The 27,656-nt window shown below is 41.7% G+C and overlaps 1 protein-coding gene across 9 annotated transcripts in view; it reads left to right on the plus strand.

Annotated features, from left to right (window-relative positions):
* Positions 1-27,656, plus strand: part of NRXN3 (neurexin 3) — a 1,400,777-nt gene that overhangs the window by 1,332,520 nt on the left and 40,601 nt on the right. For 5 of the 9 annotated variants that reach the window (XM_019552167.1, XM_019552163.1, XM_019552160.1 and 2 more), the window contains one exon: positions 12,998-13,082. In XM_019552167.1, coding sequence (XP_019407712.1) covers positions 12,998-13,082 — 85 coding nt within the window. The remainder of the gene's footprint in view (positions 1-12,997; positions 13,083-27,656) is intronic. The other 4 variants (XM_019552159.1, XM_019552164.1, XM_019552166.1 and 1 more) reach the window with 1 other exon arrangement.

Below are 27,656 nucleotides of genomic sequence, written 5' to 3' on the forward strand. Positions count from 1 at the left end.
CATTTGGAAACAGAAGAGAGTTTTCAGCTCACTTTGCTCTAACCACCTTCCTGAAGGTGGAAACAGCCATTGCCTGACATCTCAATTTTACCACCCTAAACATTTTTATGGTAGCACAAATTGTGAATAAATAGACAATCCTACCCTTTGTTGCACCACATCAAAGAAAAATCAGTGGTGCAACAAAGGTTAATAGTAGTCTCTGCTCCTGTATTGCAGTGGACATCTCTTAGCTCTGTGTTGGCAGAGTACGAGCAGCCTGAGCTTCTTACACTCTTCAGCAACCCTGAGCAGGTGGTCTGGGAGCCTGTGAGCCCCTCAAGGCCCAGCTCTCCCCACTTAGAGGGAGGCACCCATAAGCAGGAAAATTGGGGTTCTCCACTCAGGCAGACCCCAAGTTCACAGGAGCAAGTCTGATTGAGCAGGGAAGGCAGGATTCCACTAGACTCACTCATGCAATTGCAGAGGGATGGATCTGTCTGAGTGGGGAAATCAAAGCTTTCACCACTCACCCAAAATTGGCTCCAGAGATCACATTTCTCCTTGTTCTGCACCATCAAGTATGAGACAAGAGGTCATGTGTTTCATCCAGTGAAACAGATCAGCTGTGCTATGACACATTGCAGCACAGCTAATCCACTTCATTTGATGAAGTCTGTTTCTAGCCTAAGTGACAGAAATCCTGCCAGCAGAGAGCCCTCTTTTGGCAGAATAGTTGCTTTCAAATAGGGGGCTTTGCTAGGTGAATGGTGTCAGCCAGGAGTATGATTTTTTCACTCTTAGCCACCAGATCTCTGGCTGCAAAACTTTGTTAGGCAGAACAAGGCAAAATGCTACTTCTTATTCTATCACAACTTCCTGAGGACTTTGAACAAGTCATTTAGCCTCTCGCTGTCTCAATTCACTAGTTGTGCAAGGGGAATCAGAGTGATTCCCTATTTAAATTAATTAATGTCTGTAGACTACTCAAATAAAAATGTGACGGAGATTTTTAGAAAGCACAGATAATACATAGGTATTTACATTCTGGTTTTCAGAGATGTTGAGCTCTTGTCATCTGCAGGTACTCGAAGATCTGAAAATCAGTCTGCTTTGGAATAACCTTGAGTTTTAATGTCCATCCTCTGTTATATCAAACAAGAGTTTAAGATCTAGCCCCATTTATGACCACATTTGTTGTTTAGCTACTAAATCTATTTATGGCCTTTTAATGTATATGCTCTGTGTTTGGGCACTTCTAAGTTAGTCTTGTTTGTTAATGTGTATGTGATCTGTAAAGGTATTCAGGGACTATTTCCACATATTAATGTGTATCCAGTGGGCAAAGATATTTAGAAATGAGTGCATATTTATTCTTCATTTAGAGGTGTTTGGAGACCCACCTTATGTGCTAATATGTGTGCCCTGTGAGTAACAGTATTTAAATTCCATTTGCTGAGAGTGCATTAATGTGTGCAGAGAAAGAGAAGAAAGTGTAAGGAATGATAAAGTGTGTTAACAGCACATTGTTCAGCTAAGATTTAATTCTGGAAAGAGCAGTCTAGTGCCTTAATGTGAATATTCAAAGATAGATGTTTATCTTATTGGACTCAGAGGTACTTATAAACACCATAATTGCAGAAACTGTTTTAAGGCGCATTTATTCAAAGCTATTACATTTACTGTTACTTTATGAATAAAATACCCCACTACTTTAGTGTTAAGTAAAACAATCCTGACAACAGAACCTTTTATAACACTGGACTGCATGTATTAAGGGATACACAATGAATTGCTAGCAACTTGCTGAGCCATTCACAAGCATCAATAATTGTATTTTACATTGGTATTTTACCTTTCATGCTAGATGGATACTAAAGCACTTCACAAATTTTAAGGGTCAGTTTATCCCAACTGAAATGCAGCCGTATCTGGGATGGAACATGGTGGCCGTCTGGCTGTGCACAACAGCACTACACCATTGTGTAATACATAAAGAAAAGAAGGTTTTGTTGAGTTGTAAGGTTTAAAGATGCTAAATATAGCCTCCTACTTTGGATTTAGCAAGAGTCATGTCTTCTGCTCATGAAATGTACTATGGTTTTTTTAATGCTAATTGTTCAGGACTTCTCAGTTGTACGTCTTCTCTGAAATGTGCTACCTGCCATGGCATAGCACCCTTTAAGGCTAAACTGGACTTTGGTCTACTTGTTGGTCATGTTGGACTTGATCTTAAAGGGTGTTAAGAACTCTTGCCCGCATGGAGTTTTATTGCTGTCAGGGTACTGGGGACTGTTCACCTCATGTGATTTGCAGTATTGGAGCCTTAAGGGCATGTCACTTTTGACACATTCGAATTCTACTGTGGTACAGATGATACAATGCTTAGATTCCATCTATAGACTCTTTCCCTGGCAGGTCTTACCTATCCAATTACTAACTGGGACTGCCCAGGTTAGTTCACAAGTTCTGATGAGATCTTAGCACTAGGTGCTGCGACAGTGAAATTTGCACTTCCTTAAAAATAGCAACAGGACCCAAGTGGTTTTATTAATGAGCACATAAAAAGAAATGCAGCTTAAATTGTATATGTGACTGCCTCTTTCTTTTTATTGCATAGTAATCTTAGTTTATAGATTTTGCTTCTTTTAAATCACCTGTTAGGAAGGGAAGCAACATGGTGAGGAGATCTTGAGGCTTAAAAGATTGTCATTAAAGCCACTGTGCTGTATTTAGTTATTTATTTCTTCCTCAGAATGATCCGATCAATAACAGAACAAAATCAAACACAACTCCCTCCCCTCTAAGGAAGAAAAGACAAGCTAAATAAAGATGTCCAGGAGAAAATGCCAGCAAACGACATATTGATTTCCAGCAAGGAGCAAAGTGTAAATGAAAAATATTCTTCTGACACAGTTATTAAGTGCAGGGCTAACTTGTGAGGAAAGAGCCTATTTACTCTCACTAGAAGCTGAGTCTTAAAAGGGCAGCTCATGCAGCTTGGACCATCTGCATCTCCAGCTCTCTGAAATATAGCCTTCCCCTTGTTAATTTAATAAAACTTTGAACTGAGACTTTGATCGAAAGGTCTCAAAGTATTTGAAGGGGCTAACGACATGCCCAGGAGGGAGAGAAATAATTCTCATCCCATTTTCTAGATGGGTAAACAGATAGGGAGGTGAAGTGACGTGCGCAAGGTCATACAGCAAATCTGTGCCAGAGGCAGGAAGATCAAGCCCAGCAGGCTGACTCCTGGTATTCTGCTGTAATTGGTAGACGGCGCTATCTGCTTTACAGAAGAGGTTGCAACCTGTGCTACTCAGGGCAGTCAGTTATTTTGCTTTGGATGGTGGAAATTAAGGCATTTTTAAAGCCTACTAGAAAACCTTCACGTGGCATAAGCTGTTCTCTGCCCTCCCTTCTCCCCTTTCCCCCCTGCCTCTCCCTCCACCTCCCCTTGGGCAATCTCTTCAGTGAGAATTAGGAGACACTTTCCAAATAGTCCTGGCCAAAGGTTTTCAAAAAGAGGTACCCTAAAGTTAGGTTTCTAAATAGGTTGCTTGCTTGTCAAAAGTTCTGTGCCCCCAGCAAATTAAATTAACTTTGCTGGGAAGTTGGTGGAGGCTTAGCACTTTTGAAAATCTGGCTGCTTGTGTGCACATCTCTGTTTATTTTTATCTGTGTTTTATATCAGTACTTAGTTGCCTATCCTTTAGCACCCATATCTGACATATTGATTGCCTAAAGCAGTGATTCTCAATCAGGGTGCTGGGGCTCCCTGGGGTGCCACAAGATCCATTGAAGTGTGGCTCAGGAAGTGTGAGGAGATAAGCAGATAAGGGTAGGCTCAGGCTCTATATGCCTGGCTGCTCCCCCACTCCCACTGACTGGCCCCTCTTCAAGAAGGTAACCACCATAAAAATGAGTGAGTTTTGAAATGTGTTGTCACTCCATTCACAGACATTATGGAGACGAGCCTTGAGTCTAAAAAGGTTGACAATGACTTCCCTAGAACATGTGCATCTACTTTATGTGCACTGGGACTGAGGAAGGGAAATTGATCTCACTTCACTCTCCCAAAGTGAACAAACTCAAAAAGAGGAAACCGATGGTATTAATTGATAAAAATTACAATATATCTTGAAAATTCTTCCAACTCAGAGATGTTAGTAGCACAGCATTCAGACAGCAACATTTAAAAATATATATGCTTTGTTTGTCTTGAAGATCTCTCTTTAAAAGAAACTAAATTAATGCAAAAGAGGAGGGATTGGTTTAAAAGGGGGTGGGGTGGGGGATGGACCTCCTCCCTGGCATATCTGTTGGGTTTTAACCAAGAATTGATATTTTATACTTGAGCTCTGAACCCCTGACAGTCTCTGGAGGCTGCACTGAGGTCTTTACAATGGAAATGCTGGCAGACTCAATCGCATCATGAGTTAGTGGGTACTGCTGTACTAGGAAAAGGGAGAAAATGGGGGGCAGGGTGGGGGGAAGAGAGTGTGTGAATGTGAGAGAGAGATCAACAAACACCCAATCTAGATTCCTGGAGATGAGTTTTTATTTATTTATTTAGCTCCTAAATAATATGTAATTTCTTCAGGCCAAGAAATAAATTGAAAGGATTTAGAAGGATTTGCTTATCAGCAGAACACCACGTAGCATTACATTCTTCCTGCTTTTGGGAAGGTACATTGAAGTTTGGTTAAGCTGCTGTGGTTCAATACTCCTCTTTCCTCTGTCAGGGTGCCTTGAACAACAGACAGATTAATCCTCCCCACTTCTTTTCTGTCCCCTCAGTGCCCTCCCCCTCACAAACTCCGTTGTCCTTCCCACCCACAGCAGATGGATGTAAAAGGCTTAAGGCAGCAGAAACAGTGGGGTTTTTTCCTCTCCATTGTCTTTGCATGGCTTAAGGATCAGAACAAAAGCCCCTGGTACTTGGCACCAAAACTGGTCAAGAAGAGGCTGGCTTTACAGTTTTAATGAACTATTGATTCCATTGAATCAGGCTTTGTGCTTCCAAAGGGCTAATTCAACTTTCAAGGCGCTTTTTAAGCAATATTGCCCATGATGGTGGGTTTGACACACACAGGGACAGTGGGGTGGGGGAACAGCTTTTCTTCCTTTTTTAACTTAACTATGCAGTTATTTAATCTCTTGTTTACTGTGGTAATGACTGAATGGCTGATTTTGTTTCATGGGATTGCTCTATTCTGATGTCTACTTAATGACATAATTCAACAACAGATAGGTTTGATCATTTATGTCCAGCCAGGATCGCACAGGCAGGAAATGTGTGGAGGCTGGGTTAATGTGGAAGAGTATATGCATGTTGGTTAAGGACTTGGTTCCAGTCAGTCAGGACCCATGGGCTGTAAGAATGGGGTTTTTTTCATACACATAGACCTCTGGCAATGACATCTCTTTGCTTGAAGTGAAGTGTAAATAGCTCAGAATCTATGTTGGACAGCCTTACCACCTGTTTTTGAAATGGCAAAAGACATGGATAAGGAGGTTTTATGGTACATTGTGATGACCATGATATAATCACCAGATTAACTTGGACTGAGTTAGATTAAAGATAAAAGGGACAAAATACTATCCATTGGAGCCTGTACACTGATATTATTGTATTCAGGGATGAATGACTTGTATGGCAGCTTTATCTCAGCACTGATGGCTTCCAGCAGTCCCCTGGAGAGACTGTTCCAGTCTAACAGAACTCACTGTCAAGAATGTTTTCTTGACAGTCATCCTAAATTTCTAAATGTTCCTTTTCTTAATTTAATCCAATAGAGCACTCTAAATATCTCCTCTTCCTTCTTGATGTTGCTTATGCCCTTGAACTACTGGTAAACATTTATCATGACCCCTTTAGTCCTTCTTAAGCCAAACTCTGATGTTTAGTTTTGCCAAATTTGTCTCATCCATAAATCTCTCCAGTCCCTTCATCGTTGCAGTTGCTCTTCTCTGAATTCCATCCAATTTGTCTACGTCTTTCTGCATTGAAGTGTCTGCAGTGAGATGCAATGGGCTGTGTTCTCTGCTGTTGTAAACTGATGCAACTCCACTGACACCAATACCAGTTTTCATCAGCAGAGAACTTGGTCCATTTGTTCTGGCGTCAGCCTCAGAGGAGCTGGAGAGAGAGAGGAACTATCAATCCCCTGTTCTTTGAAATAGTGACTCTGCTGTGCATACAGAGCCCATCAACTGCAGCATCTTTTTCCGTGCTGTATCATGTTACAAGCTATGCATCTGAAGTATCCTTCTTTGGTGTGTTGCACATTACTTCCATTTAAATGCAGTTGCTTGAATTTGTCCCGTGTTCAATCTCCCAGACATGCTATAACATAACCACTTCCCAGGCATTTAGTAAACAAAGATGAAATGGAAAAATGAGAATCAAATTAAAGCCACAAGGCATAGGCAGGACAACCTAGGATTCCCATTCTATAGAAACACTTGCAAATAGTGTGTTAGGGCTGTGCTTAAAGAGCCAACAGCTAATCGACCAGGCCTCTTTTATGTGGTATTAGTGTATCATAGGAGAGATTAAGATACATGCCCTCTGCTCAGTAATTCTGGCCAGGGTAGCAGGTATCCTGAGCCCTGTCATTTTCATGGAATATCACTACTTGTAGTCTGACACAGAGTTAGGAAATACAACAGAATGGGAGTGAAAAGACATCCAAGTGACTCAGTTCAGAAGTTTACTGGATTTGTAAGGAGAATGCTGATACTGGGTTTCAGTTCATAACAGAGATGGAAGGTGATGCAAAGTTGAAATGACTACAACCAAACTTCTCCAACACTTGCAAAAGTTTGGGTCTGAGGTTTTGCGTTGAGACCATCGTACAATTAAATATAAATTATGGTTCTCCATGCCACCAAGCTCTGTACTTCTAACTTGCTAACATACTGAACGATGCATTTCAAATGCACTGCTGGAGTAGGAACAGGGTATGTGCTAGACTCAAAAGCCAGGCACCTAGGAGAACTTAATCCTACTTTATAGAGTGAAGCAACTGCCAAAAATGTACTGTAAAGAAGTTTGTCTGTTGGACTTGGAGGATATTTATGGGTCCTTCTCTTTTCTTTCTCACTAGGAATGAGAACACCATCATTCTCAGCTGTGTTATTTATAATTTCATAAAGCTGTTCTGTGGCAGGACTTATTTCATCCTGTGCTTAATCCCCATCAAATAATAGTACACCCAGGGAGCAAGATGACCAAAAAGTATTATATTCTGGGTGCTGGGAGATTCAGAGCCTGCCACTTTGCATGGAACAAAGGGGCAAAGGTTGTGAGTCTGAAGCATAAATTGGGACTTCGGGCTCTTAAAAAGGAAAGGAAGGGAAAGAAATTGTCTTGACCAAGCCTTGCCGTGCCATCCAGACTTTGCTCTCAATACTAGTGATGTATAGTAATGAACAAAGATGCAAAACCATCACCAAGGCAAGATTGAAGAGGCTCTTTGAGTGAATAATTAGAAGGAGGTGATTACAGAAACAATAATTCATTGGAAGGAGTGAGGAGTCAGTTCTGTGAAATTGAGGGAATTTGAAGGTAAATATGGCCATAAATCCTCAAGGGTGGACTCTGAGTTTTGTGCTTTCTCCTGCCCAGGTTTTATTCCAAGGTAATTTCAATAAACACTGGAGAGAGGGAGAGGGAAAAATAATAATATAAATGCAATAAAAAATCTTTCAGGGAAGGAATAAAAAGGGTTCCTGCCAGAGAGAAATTTTATTGAAAGTTATTATAATACCTATCTTTAGTTTTATGGTCCTTAATACAGGGCCAAGTAATTTCAATGCTGGGATTAAAAAAATGAAATACATATTTTAAAATATGATAGTGTGAATTATTCTTTTTAATATAGAATTTAGCTAATATGCAGGATAGGCAAATATTTTCTTTCTCTCCGTCTCCCAAATGAAAGCACAAACATAATTTTCTTTAGATTCAAGGGAAATATCTTGTTCATATCATTTGGACTATAAAGCCCTTATGGAGTAATTAGGCACCTGAAGCTGTTAGTGTGCAGTTGCCCATGGATGATAACACTTGGCACTTAACAACTTCTGAGCACTAGACCAGTGTTAACTAATTAATCCTCACAGTCCTCTTGAGACAGAGTTTAATCAGCCCCATTTTGCAAATGAGGAATGTGAAGCGTAGACTGGTTAGATGATTTTTACAAATGATCAGTTGGTGGCAGCTCAAGGGAAGAAAAAAGGAGTTCTTGGCAGTTTTGTGCTCATTGTCCCCTAGGGTATGCTGTCTTCTGAATCCACGGGTGAAAACCATGCTGGCTTCAGAGGATGGTCTTAAAGGGTGCCTGTACACATACATTGAGGCTGCTCTGACATGCTGTAAAGTGCCCTGCACCATGTGTATAAACGCCCAAAGTGACTGTTCCCTCGTACAAGATTTATATCGCCTATTTGCTCTACTTTAATCTCTGGGAAGTTGCTACATCTTCTCACAGAAAGGCTAGCATCCAGCGAGGATGGCTCATGTTTTGGATATGTGACTTAAAGCTTCATGGAAAGTAGCAGGTGCTGCCACTGGAAAATTGGATAGTGACTGAGAGAAGTAGAAAGCCCTGGGGGGAAAATTACAAGATATTTTCCAGCAAGACTAGTGAGTGAATTAGTTTCTCCTGGCCTTCCTGGAGGTCTCAGTACTGACAATAGTTCTGGTAAAAAAATAAGTGAGTATTGTTTGTGTCTCATTCTGGAGTCACAGGAGAAGAAAGGACGAGGGCACCAGGGAATTTGTGTGAGGGCTTTGGGGAGCCGACTTGGAATACGGGAAAGTGCCACCAGTCACATTTAGCAGGAATAATGGGGCCAGAGTTAGTCACTTCTCTGCATTTTGCATAATATCAGGCTGCTATTTGTGACCTTCTTTCCCAGCAAGAGAAGTCACTTCCCATGAATTATTTGAGTTGAGAATCTTTTCTCCATCAAGCATTTCTCTAGGAGCATGCGTAGACTTTGAGCTGCTTTTTCAATTGGATTTGGAACTGAAAGACTAAAACACACCAGTCCCACTGTCTTTGCATCTCTGTCTCACTCCAAACTTATGCTGTGTTTCAGAGTTCTTCAGCTGTCAGCTTCTGCAAAGGACGGTGACAGCAATAGGAAAAAGCAGCTGTTGCAAGTGTTCTCCAGGAAAATGACTAAGCCATATTGGCTGTTATAATGGATGTGATTCCATATTCATATCATTAAAGGTCCTCAGATAACTTCTCTAGCTGTAACATCTTCCCTGTGAACTTGTTAAATCTTCTGATTTGAGCAAAGACCTCCACAGAAAACCTAGTGCTCTAGGAGTTGCGGTCCTCTGATAGCTTCTGTACTTTCCTCATAGTCCTTAGCAGTCCATGTCAGAATTCTTCCAATTAAAAGTTTTCTTCCTTCTGAAACAAAAAACTTGAAATTAACAATCCTAAGTGTATGGGTGTCTGATATCTAAATCTTAATTACATTCTACCTAATTAGCAGTCCCCCTGCATATCCAATACAATGCTGTTTGCTTGATGTAGCAAATTATTTTATAATGTTGAAGTTAAAAAGGTGACATGTCCCCCAAGAGGCAGCTGCAGTTCAAGATTGGAGCATACCATTTCCCTGGGTATTGCTTCCATAATAGCTTAGCATCCTTTGAGATAACCAATGCCATAAAATACATCTGCATGACCTGAACATACATCTTGCATATCCCTTTCCTTGATACCTCTTGCTGCACAGACTGGCATCAAACCCACTTTATATTTAGAGTGAGAAGTTAGCTCTAGGATTTCAACTGAGTTCAGTCCTTCTTTATTTTGCATGCCCAAGAGAAGCTGCCATTTTAGCTAAAGAAACAACTGATCCCCAGGTCAGCTAAATTCCTCTTTATATACATGTTTCTTACATTTTTCTGTCTCTTAAACCATCTCAGGATGTCCTTAAAGTCCAGTGCAAAAAAGGTCCTGAGTAAAATTATATCACCATAAGCCAGTTCCTAGGAAATTTGTTTCCATATTCAAAGAGAATATAATATGTAGTCTAGACATGCTCAATCATCACTTCAAATAACTAATCCTCTGATCCGTTGTCTTAGAAAGTTTCATGTAGTCCATCCCTCAGCTGCCACTGTGAGATATTGCCCTATAAAATGTTTTCTAGTGCTCTGCTGATCCAGTGCAAGTTTAAATGATTTGCATGATATGGCTCCCGTTCCTTCCCATTCTTATAGATATTAAACCTTTATTTTCTACTTCTTAATTTCATCCTGTTGCTCTTACTTACAGTCTGTAACCAATCCTGACTCACTGAAATCAGAGGCAAAGGAATGTTGGTTTAGACCTAATATCAGGCATACCAGGCAGCAACAACTTAAAAGGGGTTTTTACTACACTAACAGGCGGAACAGCCACATGCCGTTCACATGGCAGATTCTCCTCATAAAAACCCTGCTTAGGAAATGATCAATGGAAGCAATGTGTAGGCAGGATAATTCTGGCCAGCTGGATGTGCCTCACATTTGCCTGTCCTAGGCCCTGCCTATCACTCGGTTCAAAGAGCATGGGGAAGGGAGGTATGTGTTTGCAGCAGAAGACAGAAAGGGGAAGGGTTTCCTGATACCAAGTCCAGCAGGCTCTATGCTAAGTAGGCTAGAGGTTCTATACATTTGGGTAAAGAACCTGGCACTGCCTGATCACTTGGGGGCTAGGGACAGACATTACACAGAAACCAGTTTCAGCGCACTGAACCTGGTTGAATGTAGGCTTAACTGATTTGGGTCAAACCAGTTTATGCAATGTCCCAGACCCCTTGCTGGTTTAAGATAAACCAGACTTCCCCAGCATCCCAGCATGCTCTCCAGGCTGGTCTCTCTGCCCCACAGCAGGGCTGTCCCCTCCTCTCTGCTCCCTGGCTGCAGCTCCGGCAGAGACTTGCAGGCACAGAGCGTTTGCCTGTCTTCTCCCTGCTAAGCAGGGATTATTCCTCTACCCCTCTGCCTTAGACAGATGGCTCAGCATTAGCTAGTATATCACATGCTGGTTACAGTCCCTGATGTGGCAGACAACAAAGGCAGACAGGCTTTTTGGAGCTAATCAACAGGTTAATCTCCATCTTTAGAAGAGCTGTTTAAGAAGAGCTCCATTAGTTAATGGAGACAGGCTCTGTTTTCTTAATGGGTTGATAAACGTTGAGTTAGGGGTGATAAACATTCCCTGGTGGGCAGCTCAGGAGTTGGGGAATAATAAGAGCGTCCTGCCAAAGCCTGGCCGTGCCCCACCCTCAGCACAGCCCTGTGGAAGTGAAGGGAAGGCTGCTCTAGCACCTCCCCACCCCCTGCTTCTAGCTTGAGCCACTGCAGGCATGTGCCTGTGTTTCTAGAATGAAAAGGGAATGTCTGTCCACTTTGAAATCAGTTCAAGCTTTGCAGGTTAGACTAACTTGTGAAGATTGAATCAATTCAGGCTCAGACTTTTTGAATGTCTGTCCCTATCACAGAAGTTTAGAGTAGCAAGGAAGGTAAAGGAGAGTTCCCTGTGAAAAGAAGAGAGAGAATGAGTCTTTTTCTGGGACAAGGTACTGGGGTATTTGTAAAGGCCTGAAGGCCCCAGGATAAATATTTTCTCTACCTAAATCTCAATACAATGTTCTGAGGGTCACTTTGCTTCTCTGGAGTGTCAGAGAGGTGAGTAGCAATTCATGGCAGCCCCAGCAAGGTGTTTTCTTTGTAAGTCCTTTCACTGATGCAGTTGCTCTGTCTAATGGGCAGTGTTCTGCTACACACAAGGGAAGGATAGGGGAGAGAGACTATTTCAGCAGGAGCCAGAGGTTGAGCTGATGCTGCTGAGCCAGGGTAATTTTGTACTGTCTGCAGGAATGTTATAACCTGTGTCCAGAGGCTGCCACAGACTTTTCCTAATGGTCCACATTACCAATTCAACTAATTGCAGCAATTACAAGAAGGAGTTGCTGCTGGGGAGAGACGCCATTACACTTCTCCCTAGCACAATGCAATACATGCTGCTCATTAATTAGACAAGAAGCAAAAAAAATACCAGCTGGAAACTGCGAGTAATGCACTGAAACTCAAAGGGCCAGAGATATTCTTCACTTGGCTCAAGCATTAAAGTGGCAGACCTTCTACCCCACTGGCTATCCTACATCCATTACATTAAGACATTAACACTCCACTCTATGTTTAGCAGCCAAACAGGTTTTGTTCTGTGTGGACGTACCTGAAACATTCAGCAGAACCATTGTACCTAGGTCAGTTAGCACTGCAGCAGCAGGTCTGGTCTATCTTGGTATATAACCCATTGCAACAGGTACAGGTGCCCTCAGTCTGAGTACAAATGATGTGTAGCTACCTGGTATGCTTGGTTTTTTGATTGTGGGGAGGCAGGGGAGAGTCGCTGGGAGAGAAAGAGAAGGGAGCAGTACTTTCAGCTAAACAGAAGGGAGCAGTACTTTCAGCCTGTTACCTGAATTTGTCTGGTATGTTTGCCCATGCAATTAATGCATTCAGCCTGTATGTGCCTAGTATGTTGACATGTTCAACACATGGCATGTGTGCCTTTGCTTTGGGGCAATACTGTATTTGCAAAACAACAGTCAGCATTTTAAGTAAACGTGCCTGGTTCTTTTGACTGTATCTGGGTCAACTGAGTATGTGTTTTACTCAGATGTTCCTAGTACATTCAGTAGCACAGCACACACAGGTTAAATGGCACAGCAGGAACATTGTGCCTATACCTGCCTGAAATATTCAGCAGCACAGCATAAGAATTGTACATGATATAACAGAATCCAGCACTGGAGGTACATTTGCATAGGTATACCTGGAATATTGGGCAGACGATAAACATTTTAAAAGATGAAACTTAAAACATGTCTGAAGGGGTAAGCTGCCTCTGTTCCAGCCTCTGCAATACCAATCATCTTAATACTTTCCTCCCTTTTTTTCCCCTCTTCTTTGCTCCTTTCTTTCATGTACCAGACAACAGATGACATCGTTTCATCAGCTGAATGTTCCAGCGATGACGAAGACTTCATTGAATGTGAGCCAAGCACAGGTAAGACAGGTCAGTCTCATTTTGCTTGCTTTCTTATTTCATTTGCAAAAAACAATACATACATATATATATATGTGTGTGTGTGAATGTATACATATATATCCCTATATATGTATATGTAATATGTGTGTATATATATCTATATACATATACATACATACTGTATATAAAATACAGACGTATACAGCCAAGCATCCGATCCCATGGAGTTGGCACTGAAAAAACAGAAATGTAATCACTTCTCAGTTAATGTAAAGCTGGCTTCACAGGAGGCCAAACATCCTGGAACCAGCCCATGATTAATTAAGAGTTAACAGTTGTGCTACAGATTTGTAGCAGTTATTGTGCTGGCTCATTTGGGGAGGAAAAATTGCTGTTATCCAAAGCAGACACTAAAGGTTTAGAAAGGAGATAAGGGAATGCTTGAGAGAGAGAGAGATTGAGAAAAGAAGAAGAAGCTAAAGTGGAGCAATAATGAATTGTCAACATTGTTTAATCCTCATTAATTGTTCTAAGAATGTGCCGCAAGAGTACATTTGTCCATGGGATTTGAACGCAGTTAACATGGTAAAATATGTATACTAATTTTGTTCCCTGTGTGCCCAGAAAACTTGGGCAGCACTACAGCATAGTGAATGCAAAATTAGTATTAAGCCCCACCATGTTATCTGCAGTGATGCTTCAAAATGTATCCACTGAAGAGTCAACTGAACTGTAGCTTTTTGAAACTGACTCAACTTCTCCTTTTCGACCCAGATACATTTTGATGGTTTGATGGCTTTTCTTTCTGGTGAGATATATATGATGTGTTATCCAGCAGGCAACTGTGATCTATTTTATTTCTCACAGACTTTCTCAAGTCTTCTTTTTGAGGCTTGCCATGAGTTAAGCATTTATATAATAGAGAACAGATATCATCGAATTTCTGTGTACATAAAAAATGGAGTTTGATTAGACTCTTATGTCCTTAAAGGTGAAACACATAAATAGTTTGTTTAGTTTATTGTTTTTGTTTTGCTTTGTTTGTTCTTACTTTGGTTTATTTTTTTTCAAGTTATTTTTCTTTCTGCTAAACCCCCCCCCCATAAAATGTTCTGTTCATAGTTTCTTGAAGCTTTTCGATTAATACAATAATAACAATAAAAGTCACCCAAAGCTAGTGCTTTCATATTTCTTATCCACCTTTCATATTCTGCCTGCATTTTTGTGTAGAACTTGGTTCTTCAATAACTTCAAATTGCTTTGCACTGTAGCTAGGAAATTCCACAGTGAAACAGGAACAAGGAAGCAGGAAATGCATTAATAGACAGGTGGATACTAGCAAATTACATGGCCCTCTGCCCTCTCTCCATCCTTTCAGATCAGTATAAAGGTCTGTGCATACAAGCTATACAAGTAAGTTGTTGAAAACTATGCCTTTAGCAGCTACTTCCATGATGATGAATTGTGCTGTGGAGACATCAGTAAACTGACTCATGACATCTGTGAATGACTCCAAATGCAAAGCCTCAAGAAGCAAGCTGCTAAGAAAAATTGCTTAGGGCAATGTTTTCATAAAGAACCTATGTGACCTAGGCCCTGACATGCTACACTTACTGTGCAATAACTAGCTAATTGCCGGAAAAAATTGGGTATCAAGGAACTGTTGATCCTCTGGATCATGGTGTACATGCAAGAAGTCTAGTTAAGTGCTTGATGAATCCATTTGTGGCTGACAAACCCAATTTGAGAGCAACACAGCTTGCTACAAGTTTCATAGAACCATATGTTGCCTGAGCTGGAGTCCAAGTTTACAGCACATTGCTTTCTTCTTTCTCACTTTGCTTCCATCCTCTGGATCAAAGCAGATTTATATTATGCTGCACCCAGTGCCAGAAGTTCTCTCCAGATCGGACAGGATTCTACATACTCTTCTCAGCTTTCTACATTGATGTTGAATGACTTCATATAATTTTTGTACACATTGTGGTACTGCCATAGAGGGCAACCCTGCTTTCTAGAGCCACTTCAAATCTTGCTGTACAAAATACTCATGAGGATACAGTCTCCTCCCATTCTCCTGTCATGGTCAAGCCATGACAACCGCCTCCTTCTGATAGTGGTTTCTAAGTGTGTCAGTCCTGCAAAGTATTTATTTACAGGCCAAGTAATTATTGCAACTTAAAATTGGCCAGCCAGGCAAAAAAGTGGTCAGCCAGCCACAAAGATGTTGTTCGAAAAAATTTAGAACGTTTTTGTGGCTGCTTTGTATCAGCTTTAATTTGAACGTATAGGAGGTCACACACAGAGTGTTAGTCTTTGGTTGGAACCTTCAGCATTCCAGGGTAGACTGCCCTCTCTCCTCACCCCCTTCCTGCAAGGGGACTGCCTGTGACTCGTGCTGAACTCTCCTTCCCCAGGGTGCCTCAGCATAATATGACTTATTATGCCTCTTCCCTTTCCCCAACTAGCCTTCAAAGCTGCTGCCATTCTCACTCTGTGAGAAATAGAGTGTAAGCAGACATTCAACATGACATACTTTACTTATGCACAGCTGTAATCTAAGGCAGGGGTGGTTGGAATTTTTTTGTTTGGAAAACACATACACAAGCACCTCCTAAGGTGTTCCAGGAGAGTTTGAGCTCTGCTGCTTTTGCCCCCAGCCCTTCACATCGGTCTCCTCTACTCCCTGCAAGAGTTAGGGGAACAACTTCTTCACCCGGGGGACAGGTCAGAGCTTGCTTCCTATGTCTTGTTTTTAAAAATCCCACCGTGGACCTATCTTTATCTTCAGGTCCCTAAATACCTTTACATATCTGGCCTTTAGGTCCCATGGACAGTCAGTGAAACTTAGGTCCCTAAATCAATTTAAGTGCTTTTTAAAATGTCGCTGAAATCCTCTTTTTCTGATACGCTTCATTAGTAAAATACATAACCCTTGCTAAATGCTTCACTGAACAGGGTATGATGACCCATTGGAGTTTATACTGGCACTGAGCTGGAGCTGCCCAGAGAGTGTGTGAGTCATGCCCTGTGAGGTAGCTTTTGCTGAACAAACGCACTTACGTATTTCGAGTTAAGCCCTGCTCACAGAAGCACTGGTTTGCAAAGTCAGTGGAGAAGAATGGTATAGAGAGCCTCTTTCCCTCTGCGTAAGCACCAATATTAAATCAAGCCATCAAGCCCTAGTGCTAGGAGAAGCAGATGGAGAATGCAGTATCCATGCTTCCTGTCCATGCAGGATGGTCAGTGCTTTCCATGATGATGGATCCCTGATGCAATCCTTCCTACTTAACAGAATCCTGTTGTGGTGGGTGCGTGGGGGACGACTCCGTACTCTTCCTCTTCCTGAGCTAGAAGAAGAGCAGGCAAGCTCTTTCAGCTGCAGAACAGAATGACTCACCCTAGGTCAGAGGTATCTGGGAGCTACCATGGCTTGTCTCTTCGGTGGTCCAGAGAGAACACCCACAGCCAAAGTGCCTGGCTACTGAATGGTGCTGAAGTCCCCACGTCCATGAGCTGGATCCAGTGGTTCTGTGGTCCAGAGTAAGCCTGCAAGCCACAGGTTACCAACACCCAAGCTAGAAGATTTGGCTGTTTGCAGGGATCTGTGGCTTTAATGGATACATTAGCAAGAGAAAAGAAGCCAATTGTTTCACTTGTATTTTCTGGTGTTTTTTTATCAAGCTCTTTTATAGTTGCTTCCTCCTGTTCTGCTGACAGGTCAGTGTATTTTACACCACCCTGTGGCTTTCCTGTTCAGTTTTGCAGCAAATTGGAAATGAAATGACTAACCCAGTTCAGGCTCCTTTTTGCTGCTCTGATAATATGCAGTCTTAAAAGCCCTTGAGCCTGTGCCAAACACCAGGACTTGGCCTCACGTCACCCTCAAAGCTACAATGCAGTAACACAAAGGTGACTGAACTCCCTCTCGCAACTGTGAGATGCGATATGACACTGCTGTTCAATACTCAAGCACAATGAGATAAGGCAAAGAGAGTGTTTCATCCTGAAAATTGAAGACTTTCTGGCCTCAGACAAGTCAGACTTAAATCCTCAGATCCAAATATATGCCTCTGGTTTTGGCACTGGGTCAGATCATTCACCCCACCAAGATTCAGATTCTGCTTTCAGCATGCTTGAAAAAAAAGCAGAAGAGTCAGCCACAAGATTGCTTCTATTTGGAGGCAAAAATCTTGCAAGAACCTCCTGGCAGATTTTAGCTCCTTTGCCCCATAGCCTGATGCTTTCTTAAATCCAAATGCAAATCCCACTGTGCAGCTAATCTGAATGCAGATAACTCTAACCTGCTTCCTTAAAGGAATATAATGGGTAAAAAAAGAAATAACCAAACTCAGCTGCAACCAGCATGGCAACTGAGCCCCTAATTTAAAACCCGGTTTATAACCCTGAAAATTCTGTCCTGTTCTAATGTAGCTCAGAACCGTCTTTTGTATAAATTCATATACCTAAGTGAGTGCACCTGAAAAGGGACAGCACCATAAATTAGTATAAAAGGAAGCTTACCAAAAAGCATGTCAGAAAAGCCATTGTTGTTCTAACTGTAGATCCCTTTTGCATTCTGTGTAGAGTCTTAATGTAATATTAGTGGCCCCTATGGCACTGTGGGCCCTCTGCCCAAGGAATGATGTCACCCACAATGGAGAGACTACCTCTCTCTTTAACATCTCTCTTTCTCTCTCTGCAGTAGGGGTGAATTCCCTTTTTCTTAAACTCACATGATTTACATTCCCAAGATCCACATGTACTCAGTATGGATTTTAAGCATACCAAAAGTCACAATTGCCTGGTCCCAGGTTTTTGCTCTGGCTTGTCCTAGAGGATTTGGTGAAGTTCAATCTAGGTCTTGGTTCAGATTTCCAACGTTTTCACAGTTGGGTCCAGTGCCTTGAGTTTAGAAAGAGGCACAGCTTTCTCAGCTACAATCATGGATTGGATAATTTGTAAGGAAAAATCTCTACTGACAGATGCCCTCAGACCTAGAAGGTATTTGCATGCCCCCAGTAAAAAAAGGAGCAAACTTCAATGTGCCCCAAAACCAGCCCTCAGTGCCCTGAGGATTGCAATTCTACTTGCTTACAGCTGCTTGTCTAACCCAGCATCATTACCCTTTCCACAATTAAATATGTCCTTAGTCTTTAGCATAACCCTTGGGGACAGACTCATATTAAATGTGGATAATTGGGCAGTCAGCTGGAACTGCAGCCCAACACGCTTACAGTATTAGTCAAAACAGTGAGACCACGGTTTTGCCAGTAAACCAAAACCCTGTAAAATAATGTCTCAGGATGGTCCACAGCTATGATTTAAACCTCTCAGGTCTATGGTTTGATATAGCTCATGCGTTTCTATCCAGTTTTGCTGCCAGCATTTAACTCTTACTAGCCTGAATTTCTTAGACATCTTTTCCAAGAGGAATTTAGTCAGTATGTTCCATTCCTCCAAAAAGCTTAAAAAGATGAGGCCGACACGGTCAAATCAGACAGTAGGCTTTTCCCAGGAGGGATTTAGTGTGGCAAACACGCAAGAGAAATGCTTTGTTTTTTGCTTTGTAACTCTGACATGTTAAAGCACCTCTTTCTTTTGTGTGTGTGCAGTATGTATGCACCTACATACAACAAGAACATTCCTCTCTCTATGTAAATACACATACACAACACTCACTCACTATTCTGCCTTATGAACCAGAATCAGGCAGCTTCCTCCAGTGCCAATGTGCAAATCCCTTACACTGGAAAGTGTATCAAAGTCACTAGATTTATTAGCAGGACATAAAGTCCCTTCCAGTAGAGACTTTCAAGGAACCAGCCTAATGCTTTTCATGCAGAGGGCTGGGGGGGAAGGAAGTAGAGCTAGGGAAACTAAGGGAAGTGCTGATTCAGCTCATCCCACCTGTGACCTGCACCACCCTGCTTCTCTGGAGCACTAGTGGGATTTGAAAGTTGTCTTCTCCAAAGTCTATCTCCAGCGGGATCCCCAGGACACTTGTTTTGCTGCTCTCTCCTCCACTGACAAATCCTCTTAACACCAACTCGTCCCTTCTTGGGTCGGGAAAACCGAATGTTACCTTGCTTCCATCTTTGGAGCCAATATACCCCCCACACACACTTAAATGCCTGTGCATCCATAGAATCATAGAAACAGGGTTGGAAGGGACCTCAGAAGGTCATTCAGTCCAATTCCCTGCTCAAAGCAGGACCATCCCCAACTAAAGCATCTCAGCCAAAGCTCTGTCTAGCCAGGTTTTGAAATCCTCCAAGGATGAAGCTTCCACCACCTCTCTGGGTAACCTATTCCAGTGTTTTACTATCCTCCTAGTGAGAAAAATCTTCTTAATATCTAACCTAAATTTCCCCTGCTGGAACTTGAGACCACTGCTCCTTGTTCTGTCATCTGCCACCATTGAGAACAGCTTAGCTCCATCTTCTTTCAAACCCCACTTCAGGCAGTTGAAGACAGCAATTAAGTCTCTTCTCAGTCTCCTCTTCTCTAGGCTAAATAAGCCCAGTTCCCTCAGTCTTTCATCACAAGTCATGTGCTCTAGCCCCCTCACCATTTTTCTTGCTCTTCACTGGACTCTCTCCAATGTCTCCACATCCTTTCTGTAGTGGGGTGCCCAAAACTGAACACAGTACTCCAGATGTGGCCTCACCAGTTCTGAATAGAGGGAAAGGATCGCTTTCCTTGACCTACTGGCAACACACCTACCAATGCAGCCCAGTATGCCATTAGCCTTCTTAGCAACTAGGGCACACTGCTGGCTCATATTCAGCTTATTGTCGACTGTAACCCCCAGGTCCTTTTCTGTAGAGCTGCTGCCCAGTCACTCAGCCCCCAGTCTGTACTTGTGTATGTATGGGATTGTTGCTTCCTCAGAGCAGGACTTTGCACTTGTCCTTGTTGAACCTCATCAGATTCCTTTTGGCCCAATCCTCCAATTTGTCTAGGTCACTCTGAAGAGACAGCTGAGGAACAGGCTCTCTCAGGAAATTTTGATTTTTCACCAACTTCTCTCTCTCTGAATTGGAGAGAGAACAAAAATTCTTGACATTTCCCACAAACTGGAAATTCCAGCAAGCACCTAATATAGTGCTTCCACAATGAAATAGGTTCCCTGGACCCTGCAACTGCCAGGAAAATTGATATTCTTGTCAGTTTTACTGCTAGCACCGCCAGTAAAGCTGACAATAATGTAAGTTTCACTGAGCAGGCTGTGTAGCTCCCTGATAGCCTTGTTGGTGCAGTGTCTCACAGGCACTGACCCTGGGACCTTGTTGCTGGACTTGGAGCCTCCACATCCCAGTTCTTCAGGTGGGAACCTGACAGCTTTGAGTCCTGGATGCAGCCAGGGTTTTTAGAGCTTTTGGGATCCCTGCTCTGAAGATAAATGCCAAGCCGCAGTTACAGGTGGGTATCCCACAGCTTTTAGGCTCCCAGTTCCAAGATAGAGTCCAGGTGCGATTGTGTTGGAGCTGTGGGCCCTGCTAGGATGCTAGGCTCTCCCATCCTTCCAGCAGTCTATCAGTGAGTCTTCCCCAGCATCACGGACCCTGTTTTCTCACTACATGGGTATCTCCAGAGTTGAAAACTTTGCTTCCATCAGGATCCTCTGAGAGAAAGCTTCTCAAACCCGGTATGTATAAACAGTACACTTCAGGCTTAACACATTGGTATTTCCCACACAGTTGTGTTCCATCTAGACATTTCCATCCAGCTCTGCTCTGGGACATCCATTACTTTCAGTGTGGGAAGAGCTGGGCCCAAATGTACTGTGTTGAACTCAGTACGTCAAACACACCCAGCAAAAGGGATCCAAACTGAGTGAAGCTTGAGAAACAGAAAGGACCCAAGGAAATCCTGACATGGGTCATTTTTTTAAGCACAAATAACATCCTTTCCGCCTTGCTTCTGTTTCCAAAATGCACTTCAATGGTTGTTATTTACTGTGGCCAAAGTAAAATGGTATTGAGAGCTTAACTTCTTCCTCCTTCATCCACCAACTGGCTTGCAGGGAGAATACAAGATTAGGCCACATGTATGAGGGCTTGAACTGTGGGACATCACCCTGGGACAGAATTACAGGGGGTGGTGTATATCGCAAAAAGGACTGTTTGATGGAAATTCCCAACTACAGATGTTGTTATGGTCAAACCAAAACGAAAAGGCCAAGTTTTACTAATCAATCATGCAGATGCCTTGTAGGATTTATTTCTGTTCTATTTTTATTTGGAGTTTTGTTTTCAGCATATTGATCCTTCTCCTATATAAGCCCCAAAACCCCCCCATAGGATTTTATTTCTATGTATACACTAAATACAGTATACATATATCCCTAGATATATGTATATTTACTGCAGTATTGTAAGACCAGTATCAGTGAACGCCCCTATCATCCAATCACTTGTTTACACAGAAATTCATGCCCTTATCTAGCACCAGCATCCGCTGACATGGACGGATGCATGATAGTATTATTTCCTGGTGAACAAAACATGTTTTATTTTCCGTTGGAGGTTTTTCTTCCTTTCTTTTGGTTTTTTTTTTTTTAATCAACTGTTTCATCTACCAGTTATCCTTGGGGAAGGGTGGGGCAGGGAGAATAAAAAAATTATACAGGTATATCCATCAATATATACACATCCAGCTTTGTGTATCTATAGATAGATATATACATTGTATATATTTGAAGAACATTTTCTGTCGTTTCACCTCATCTTGTGCCGCATGAATTTTTGGTGATTGATATTTTGGTTTCCTTTGCTTATTGTTTATATATTTTGAATCACAATGGTGCCATACTGCTATTTTTTAATTTTTAAAACCATTGTTGTACATTTTTTATTTCTATTACTTGGAGTAACTCCAACAAAATAATGATTTAATCATCTCAAGAGCGAGATATAGATCGATCTGCAATTCAACAAAGGCAACAAAATCTTTTCTTGCCATCCTAAAAAAACCCAGAAACAAAACAATTTTCCAGATTAAAACAAAGACATCCCAAGAAAGTTGTGTGCAAAAGAATGAAGAATCAACCCCTGCCCTCTTCTCTTTTTATTCTGCCTTTTCTTTCCTTACTTCCTTATTTCGCTTATGCACAGACCTTATCTCTCCAGTCCCTTCCCTGTTTTTTTATATTTTTTAATTTAAAAAAAAAAGCCAGAAGGGAAAAAAAAACCTTCCCCCCAAAGAAAGTGTTCCAACAATAAAGCATCTTCAAACTGCAGATGGCATAAAAAGAATTTTATTGCAAGTGCAGAATATCTGTACCTTTTTTATTTCTGGGTCAGTGTGAGATCATTTTTGTGGCATGCTGTAGTTTAGCTGATTAACTAACCGTGGCCTTCATTAATCTATGCATGGGCTGTGATGATGCCATCTCGTATTTCATCAGAGCTACGCATTCAGGCTAACCCAGCAAGTCTGTAGTGTACAATTTTGGGGGATATATTTTTAATTTTTATTTTTAGTTGAGTTATAATTTCCTTTTCTTTTTGAATGAGTTGTGCCAATACCATTGGCTACCTCTGCAGCCTCAGTGTTATAGATATATTTTGTTTTGTTTTGTTCTTGCTCTTTTTTATTTCTTGGTAGCGACTTGTGTCTTGTCTGTGTCCATCTGTCTTGTCAGTGTGTCTTGGAGTCCATTGTTCCAGTGTTGTTATGTGATTCTGTTCTCTGTTCGTAAGATGTTGTTCCCTCGCACTCTCTCACTCCCACCCCCCGTTCTCCTCCGTCCCTTCTAACCTTTCCTGGAGAGAATTCCACAAAGGGGCAAAAAGCTTTTACAGACATTCTCATTCTCATTCTGAAAGCAGGGTTGCAGTATGGAAGTCATAAGCTGCCTGTATAACTTATTAACAGAGACAAATTTTGCAGCTGGTAAAGTACTCACAAACCTTGTCATTTTCATTTCACTTCTAGAATTGTTTTATAGGACAGACAGTAAAGTGGCTTCTTCACTTGAAAACAACTTTAAAAACAACTTCTCTACAGGCCAGCCTTTAACTGTAAGAACTTCTCTTATTAACCCACAGAGAGCCAGCACACAGCTAGCTGAAGCAATTGAAACTATGTTAACTCTAAAAGTGAGAGGTCTTTTTTAACATTACTGGGAAAAGTGTGACACTGTGCACTTGTGATTTCATTTATTTGTATATGAATTTATTTCTGAAACCCACAGCTCCCAAGGCATGTATAAACAGAAAAGGGTATCCAAAAATGGCACCTCTGTACTTCACAGATCAATCGATTCATAACTGTGCCATATCTGCTCTTCTAATTGACACCAAAAACTAATTATTTTTCTGTTGTTAGCTTGTGCATATCCAATCCAGCTCTGGGAGAGTCATCTGGAGTTTATTCCATCATGCACATCAGGAAAATGTCGTCAGCTTAGTTCCAATTTCTAAATCATTAGCACTGCAGTAATGTATAAGGCAAAAAAGGCCAAGCTGGATTTCTTTCTGCCAGGTTGAGTTTGTGGCATTGGTTATTAGAAAAATCATCCTTTTGCATGTACTGTAAGGCAATATCTGGTCACCCAATTTCTTCTTCCAGACAAGTTTTGTCATTCACTTGAATACGCAGATTTGGATTGGAAAGAGAATCAATTTGGAAAACTACCACTCCAATTTTATATTCGCACTCTAGGCTTTAGGGCAAAGCATGGTCAGCTGCTGCTCAAGTGGAAAGGAACTGGTGTTCTCAGCTTATCAAGCTTTGCTGCTTTTCCTTTGTTTTGTCTATTTTTGCTGGACTTACCCAGTTAGCTGAATGCTATATCTGATAACCAAAGTTAAGTCTGGTGCTCTAAGAGCAGAATGGAATCTGTAGGCAGGAGCTTACTTCATGAGTTAATCTCTATAGGGCTCCTATACATGTGCGCATCGGATTAAGCTCGAGTCTGCTGGCATGGAAATCGATGCACTACAGCAGCCTTCTGCGTCGCATGTATCAGCATTCCCACTCATCTCTACACTGAAAAAATGTTATGGGGCACTTTGAAATAAAACACTTCCAATGGCTTTAGTTCAAAGCACCCTGCCGCCTTTTATTCAGCACAGCATGCATGGGGACGCTGATACATGACATGCGGGCACTTATAATTAGCAGAATTCGCTAATTAAAGCTCCCAGTGCCACCTCCCACACCACGTGTAAAAATGCAGGTGCTACCCTGCCCTGGCTTCTTCCAGGTGCAAGTTGCTAAGGAGCATTTCTGTGGCTGAGGTGAGGAGATATGTTAACTAGGAATAGATCAAAACCCATAGGTTTGTATTTAGCCATGCAGATGACTCTCTAAAGATGAACAGGCCCAAGCTAGATGTCTTTTCATTAATTTTATGCTGGACAACAGCCAGCAGCTTGTACTGTGACTTATCAGTGTCTTTTGAACTTGAAGAGCCATCTTTGGCTAGTTTTGTCAGTGGTAATGAAGGTCTCAGTGGATTAGGATTTCAGTTGCTGGCTTCAGCGAGCCCTTCCCATATTAAAGAGAGAAATGATACACAAAGAACAGAGAAGATCTCCTCCTAATTGTTATTCATGACCATGCAGGGGGCATTTTTAATGTCCAGACCCAGATATGGAGCCTTACATCTCTGCTGTCCTGCAGGAAGGAATGGAATTCATTGAGGGGCAGGTCAAATGTTGAGGTCACAGAACTGTTCTCACAAATGTGTAGTTCTGAAGAGCACAATGTAGTGTCTACCTAACAAGGGTGGGATTTGCCCAAAATGGGTGATGGTAGGATCCACTGGAAGTATAAGCATTAAAGAGTTTAGATTAGCTGCTACTTATCAATATGTCATTTTGATGTTATATTGTGCAAGAATTATTTTTTCCTATGAATATTAAATGTTCTATGTTCACTTAATTGAGAGAAAAACCATAAAGTTATGGCATTTGACCTGGAAGATACTGAACAGGTCCTTAGGAACAAAAAATTATTCCGGTTTTAAAATTTGCTGGGTTTAGATTTTAAATCTCAACAGATTCTTTTTCCAGAAATGAACTGTTTTTAATGTACATGATTTGCATTTATTGCAGTAGTTTATTGCATATTGTTTAATTAAACCAATTGTTTATCAAACTATAATAGAAAAATTATTGGCAAGTGGAACAAAGGCCCTACTTACAGTAGGATTATGTCATAGGTGTTCAGCTGGGCATCCTACACCACACACTACTAACTTTAATTCAAGCGGTAGCTGTTAGTGGGGCAGAACAATGTAAATTTTAGTTCCACTGGATTGCAAATTTCTGAGTGACCACAATGTTACCGTAATGGCATAAAGATGTATAAACACTAAAAAAATCAGGGCATTGTCTCCTTGGCTGGATGTTCATTGCTGCTGCTTGTAGATGGCTGCTATGCTTGCCTTCTGCACTCATGGCGAGCTGGTGTTTAGCTCTCTGGTTCTTAAAGTGATTTGAGATAGATCAAGTAGAAAAGGTGCTATATAAAATCCTGTTGTGTTTCACATAATCCAAGCTAAGCACATAAATGGATTACTGATACCTGAAACACTGTCTGCTTTCATTGTCTGTCTGGGAGGAGGCATTGCTGGCTTCTACTCCTTTGACATTTCACTGGACAGTGCAGAGTATTGGTCAGTGGTTAAAGCAGGAGATGAGAAGTTGGGATTCCAGAATTCTTTTCACAGTTCTACTATTGATTCTTTCTGTGACCACACATCTATCTGCTTTTTTACCCACCTGTAAAATAGGGAAAATTAAATCACACTTGGGTACATGATCCAAGAGGACAAGGAGTTGAGATTTAATTGATTAACATTTTTAAATAGGCATTGGTGCCCAGTGCAAGATACTACAAAATAGCAGTAAAGTAATACTATTACCTTGTGCAGAGTAGAATAATTATTAGTGTATCAGTTCTAAGTATTATTGCTGTAACTGGTAATGAATATAGCAAATCTGCTGTTACTATCAGTTGCTATGGTTTCATATTGAAACAATGTTGTTTCCTGGCTGCTGTATAATTGTATTAATAAGATCCAAACATCTATAAGTGTAGCAGCAATTAGGAAGAAGGCAGTTACTGCATTATTGCAAAAATGACGTGACTGGTTATCCATAGTTGTCCCTTTGGTCACACACAGAGCGAAGTCCTATTTTAAATGTGAACAATGACCAGAACTTTCTTTTCTAACCAGCTTCAGGAAGAACCAAAATCTATCCCCTCTCTGAGATATTTAGTATTCGGTTTCCACTTTCTGCTGGACAAGTGCCTACCAGGGAGCAGAAAAAATCACGGTTCATATTGTGCTATTTAAGGGGTACATTTCAAATCCTTGTCTCCAAAACAACTAAAGCAGAATCTACCTCTCATCTTGGTTTTTAAAAAATCCAGCGGGTCCCCCCTCCCTTTATTAAAATGGAAATCAAGGGGAGGAGAAGATGATCATCAAACATAGGTCTGATGATCCATTTGGGAGGTTTCTGTTAATTGGAAACCCTTTAGTTAAATATGAAGGCTAGGTACAGACAGTCAAAAAGCCTGAGGCTGATTTGATTCAGTCTTTGCAGGTTAGTCTAAACTGCAGATAGTAAAATGAAACAGAAGTGAAAAGACATTTACCTTTGATTCGGGAAATGCAGCCACATGCCTACAGCGGCTCAGACTAGAAGCTGGGGGGTAATAGAGCATGGCTCTCTTGCTGTGTGTTCACTTCCTCTTTCTGCTGGCCCCAAGATCTCTGGGATTTTAAATCCAGACTTCCAACAACAGGACTCTGCAGGGTTACTCATCACTTCCTCTTTCTGGTTCCAGGTGCCTCTGGGATTTGTAGTCCACAGTTGCAGCCAGCAATAAGTTTGAGCAGGGAAATGGGGTGTTTAACCCCCCTCCCTGGCCCCCCCCTCCCTGGCCCCAGACCCCAGCTGGGTTTTGTCTGGAGGAGCAGTCCTTCTTCCCCCTGCAGCCTGGTCTGCATCCCCAACTGGGCTTGCCCCCCACTTCCCCTTGTCAGCCAGCCCTTACTGCTCCAGCTAGGGAGCAGAGGGGTCGGGCCAGCCCCCCTCTCTGGAGCAGATGGTACAGCCCAGTCCAGAGCTGGAAAGCATGCTGGGATGCTGGGGGACTCTGATTTAACTTGAACCAGGAAGGAGTCTGAAAATGGAAGTTTCATAAAATGGTTTGACCCAAATCAGTTAAGTCTGATACTACATTCAATGCCATACCCTGTGAATGAGCTGAACACACTGGCATTTATTGGTGGCATCAGGCCAATTTCTGATACAGCCAATTTTCTTTATATTGGTGCTGATCTAATGCACCTCTATATAAATCTCCTGATATCATGAGGTTGGGTTCAGAGTAGCCTTTCCAAAAGGTAAAGGTTCACAAATTTCATTCTGACCAAGATCAGATTTACTAAGCATGTAAGAATAAACATCTAGAAGGGACGAATAGGCTGCAAGCAGACCTAGACAGGTTACAGGGTTGGGCAGATGAGAATAGGATGGGATTCAACACCGACAAGTGCAAAGTGATGCACCTGGGGAGGAACAACCCGCACCATACCTACAGGCTGGGGAACTCCCTTCTCATGCAGAGGCA

This window comes from Crocodylus porosus, unplaced genomic scaffold (genome assembly GCF_001723895.1).
Source record: "Crocodylus porosus isolate Cpor-Errol unplaced genomic scaffold, CroPor_comp1, whole genome shotgun sequence".
NCBI lineage: Eukaryota > Metazoa > Chordata > Crocodylia > Crocodylidae > Crocodylus > Crocodylus porosus.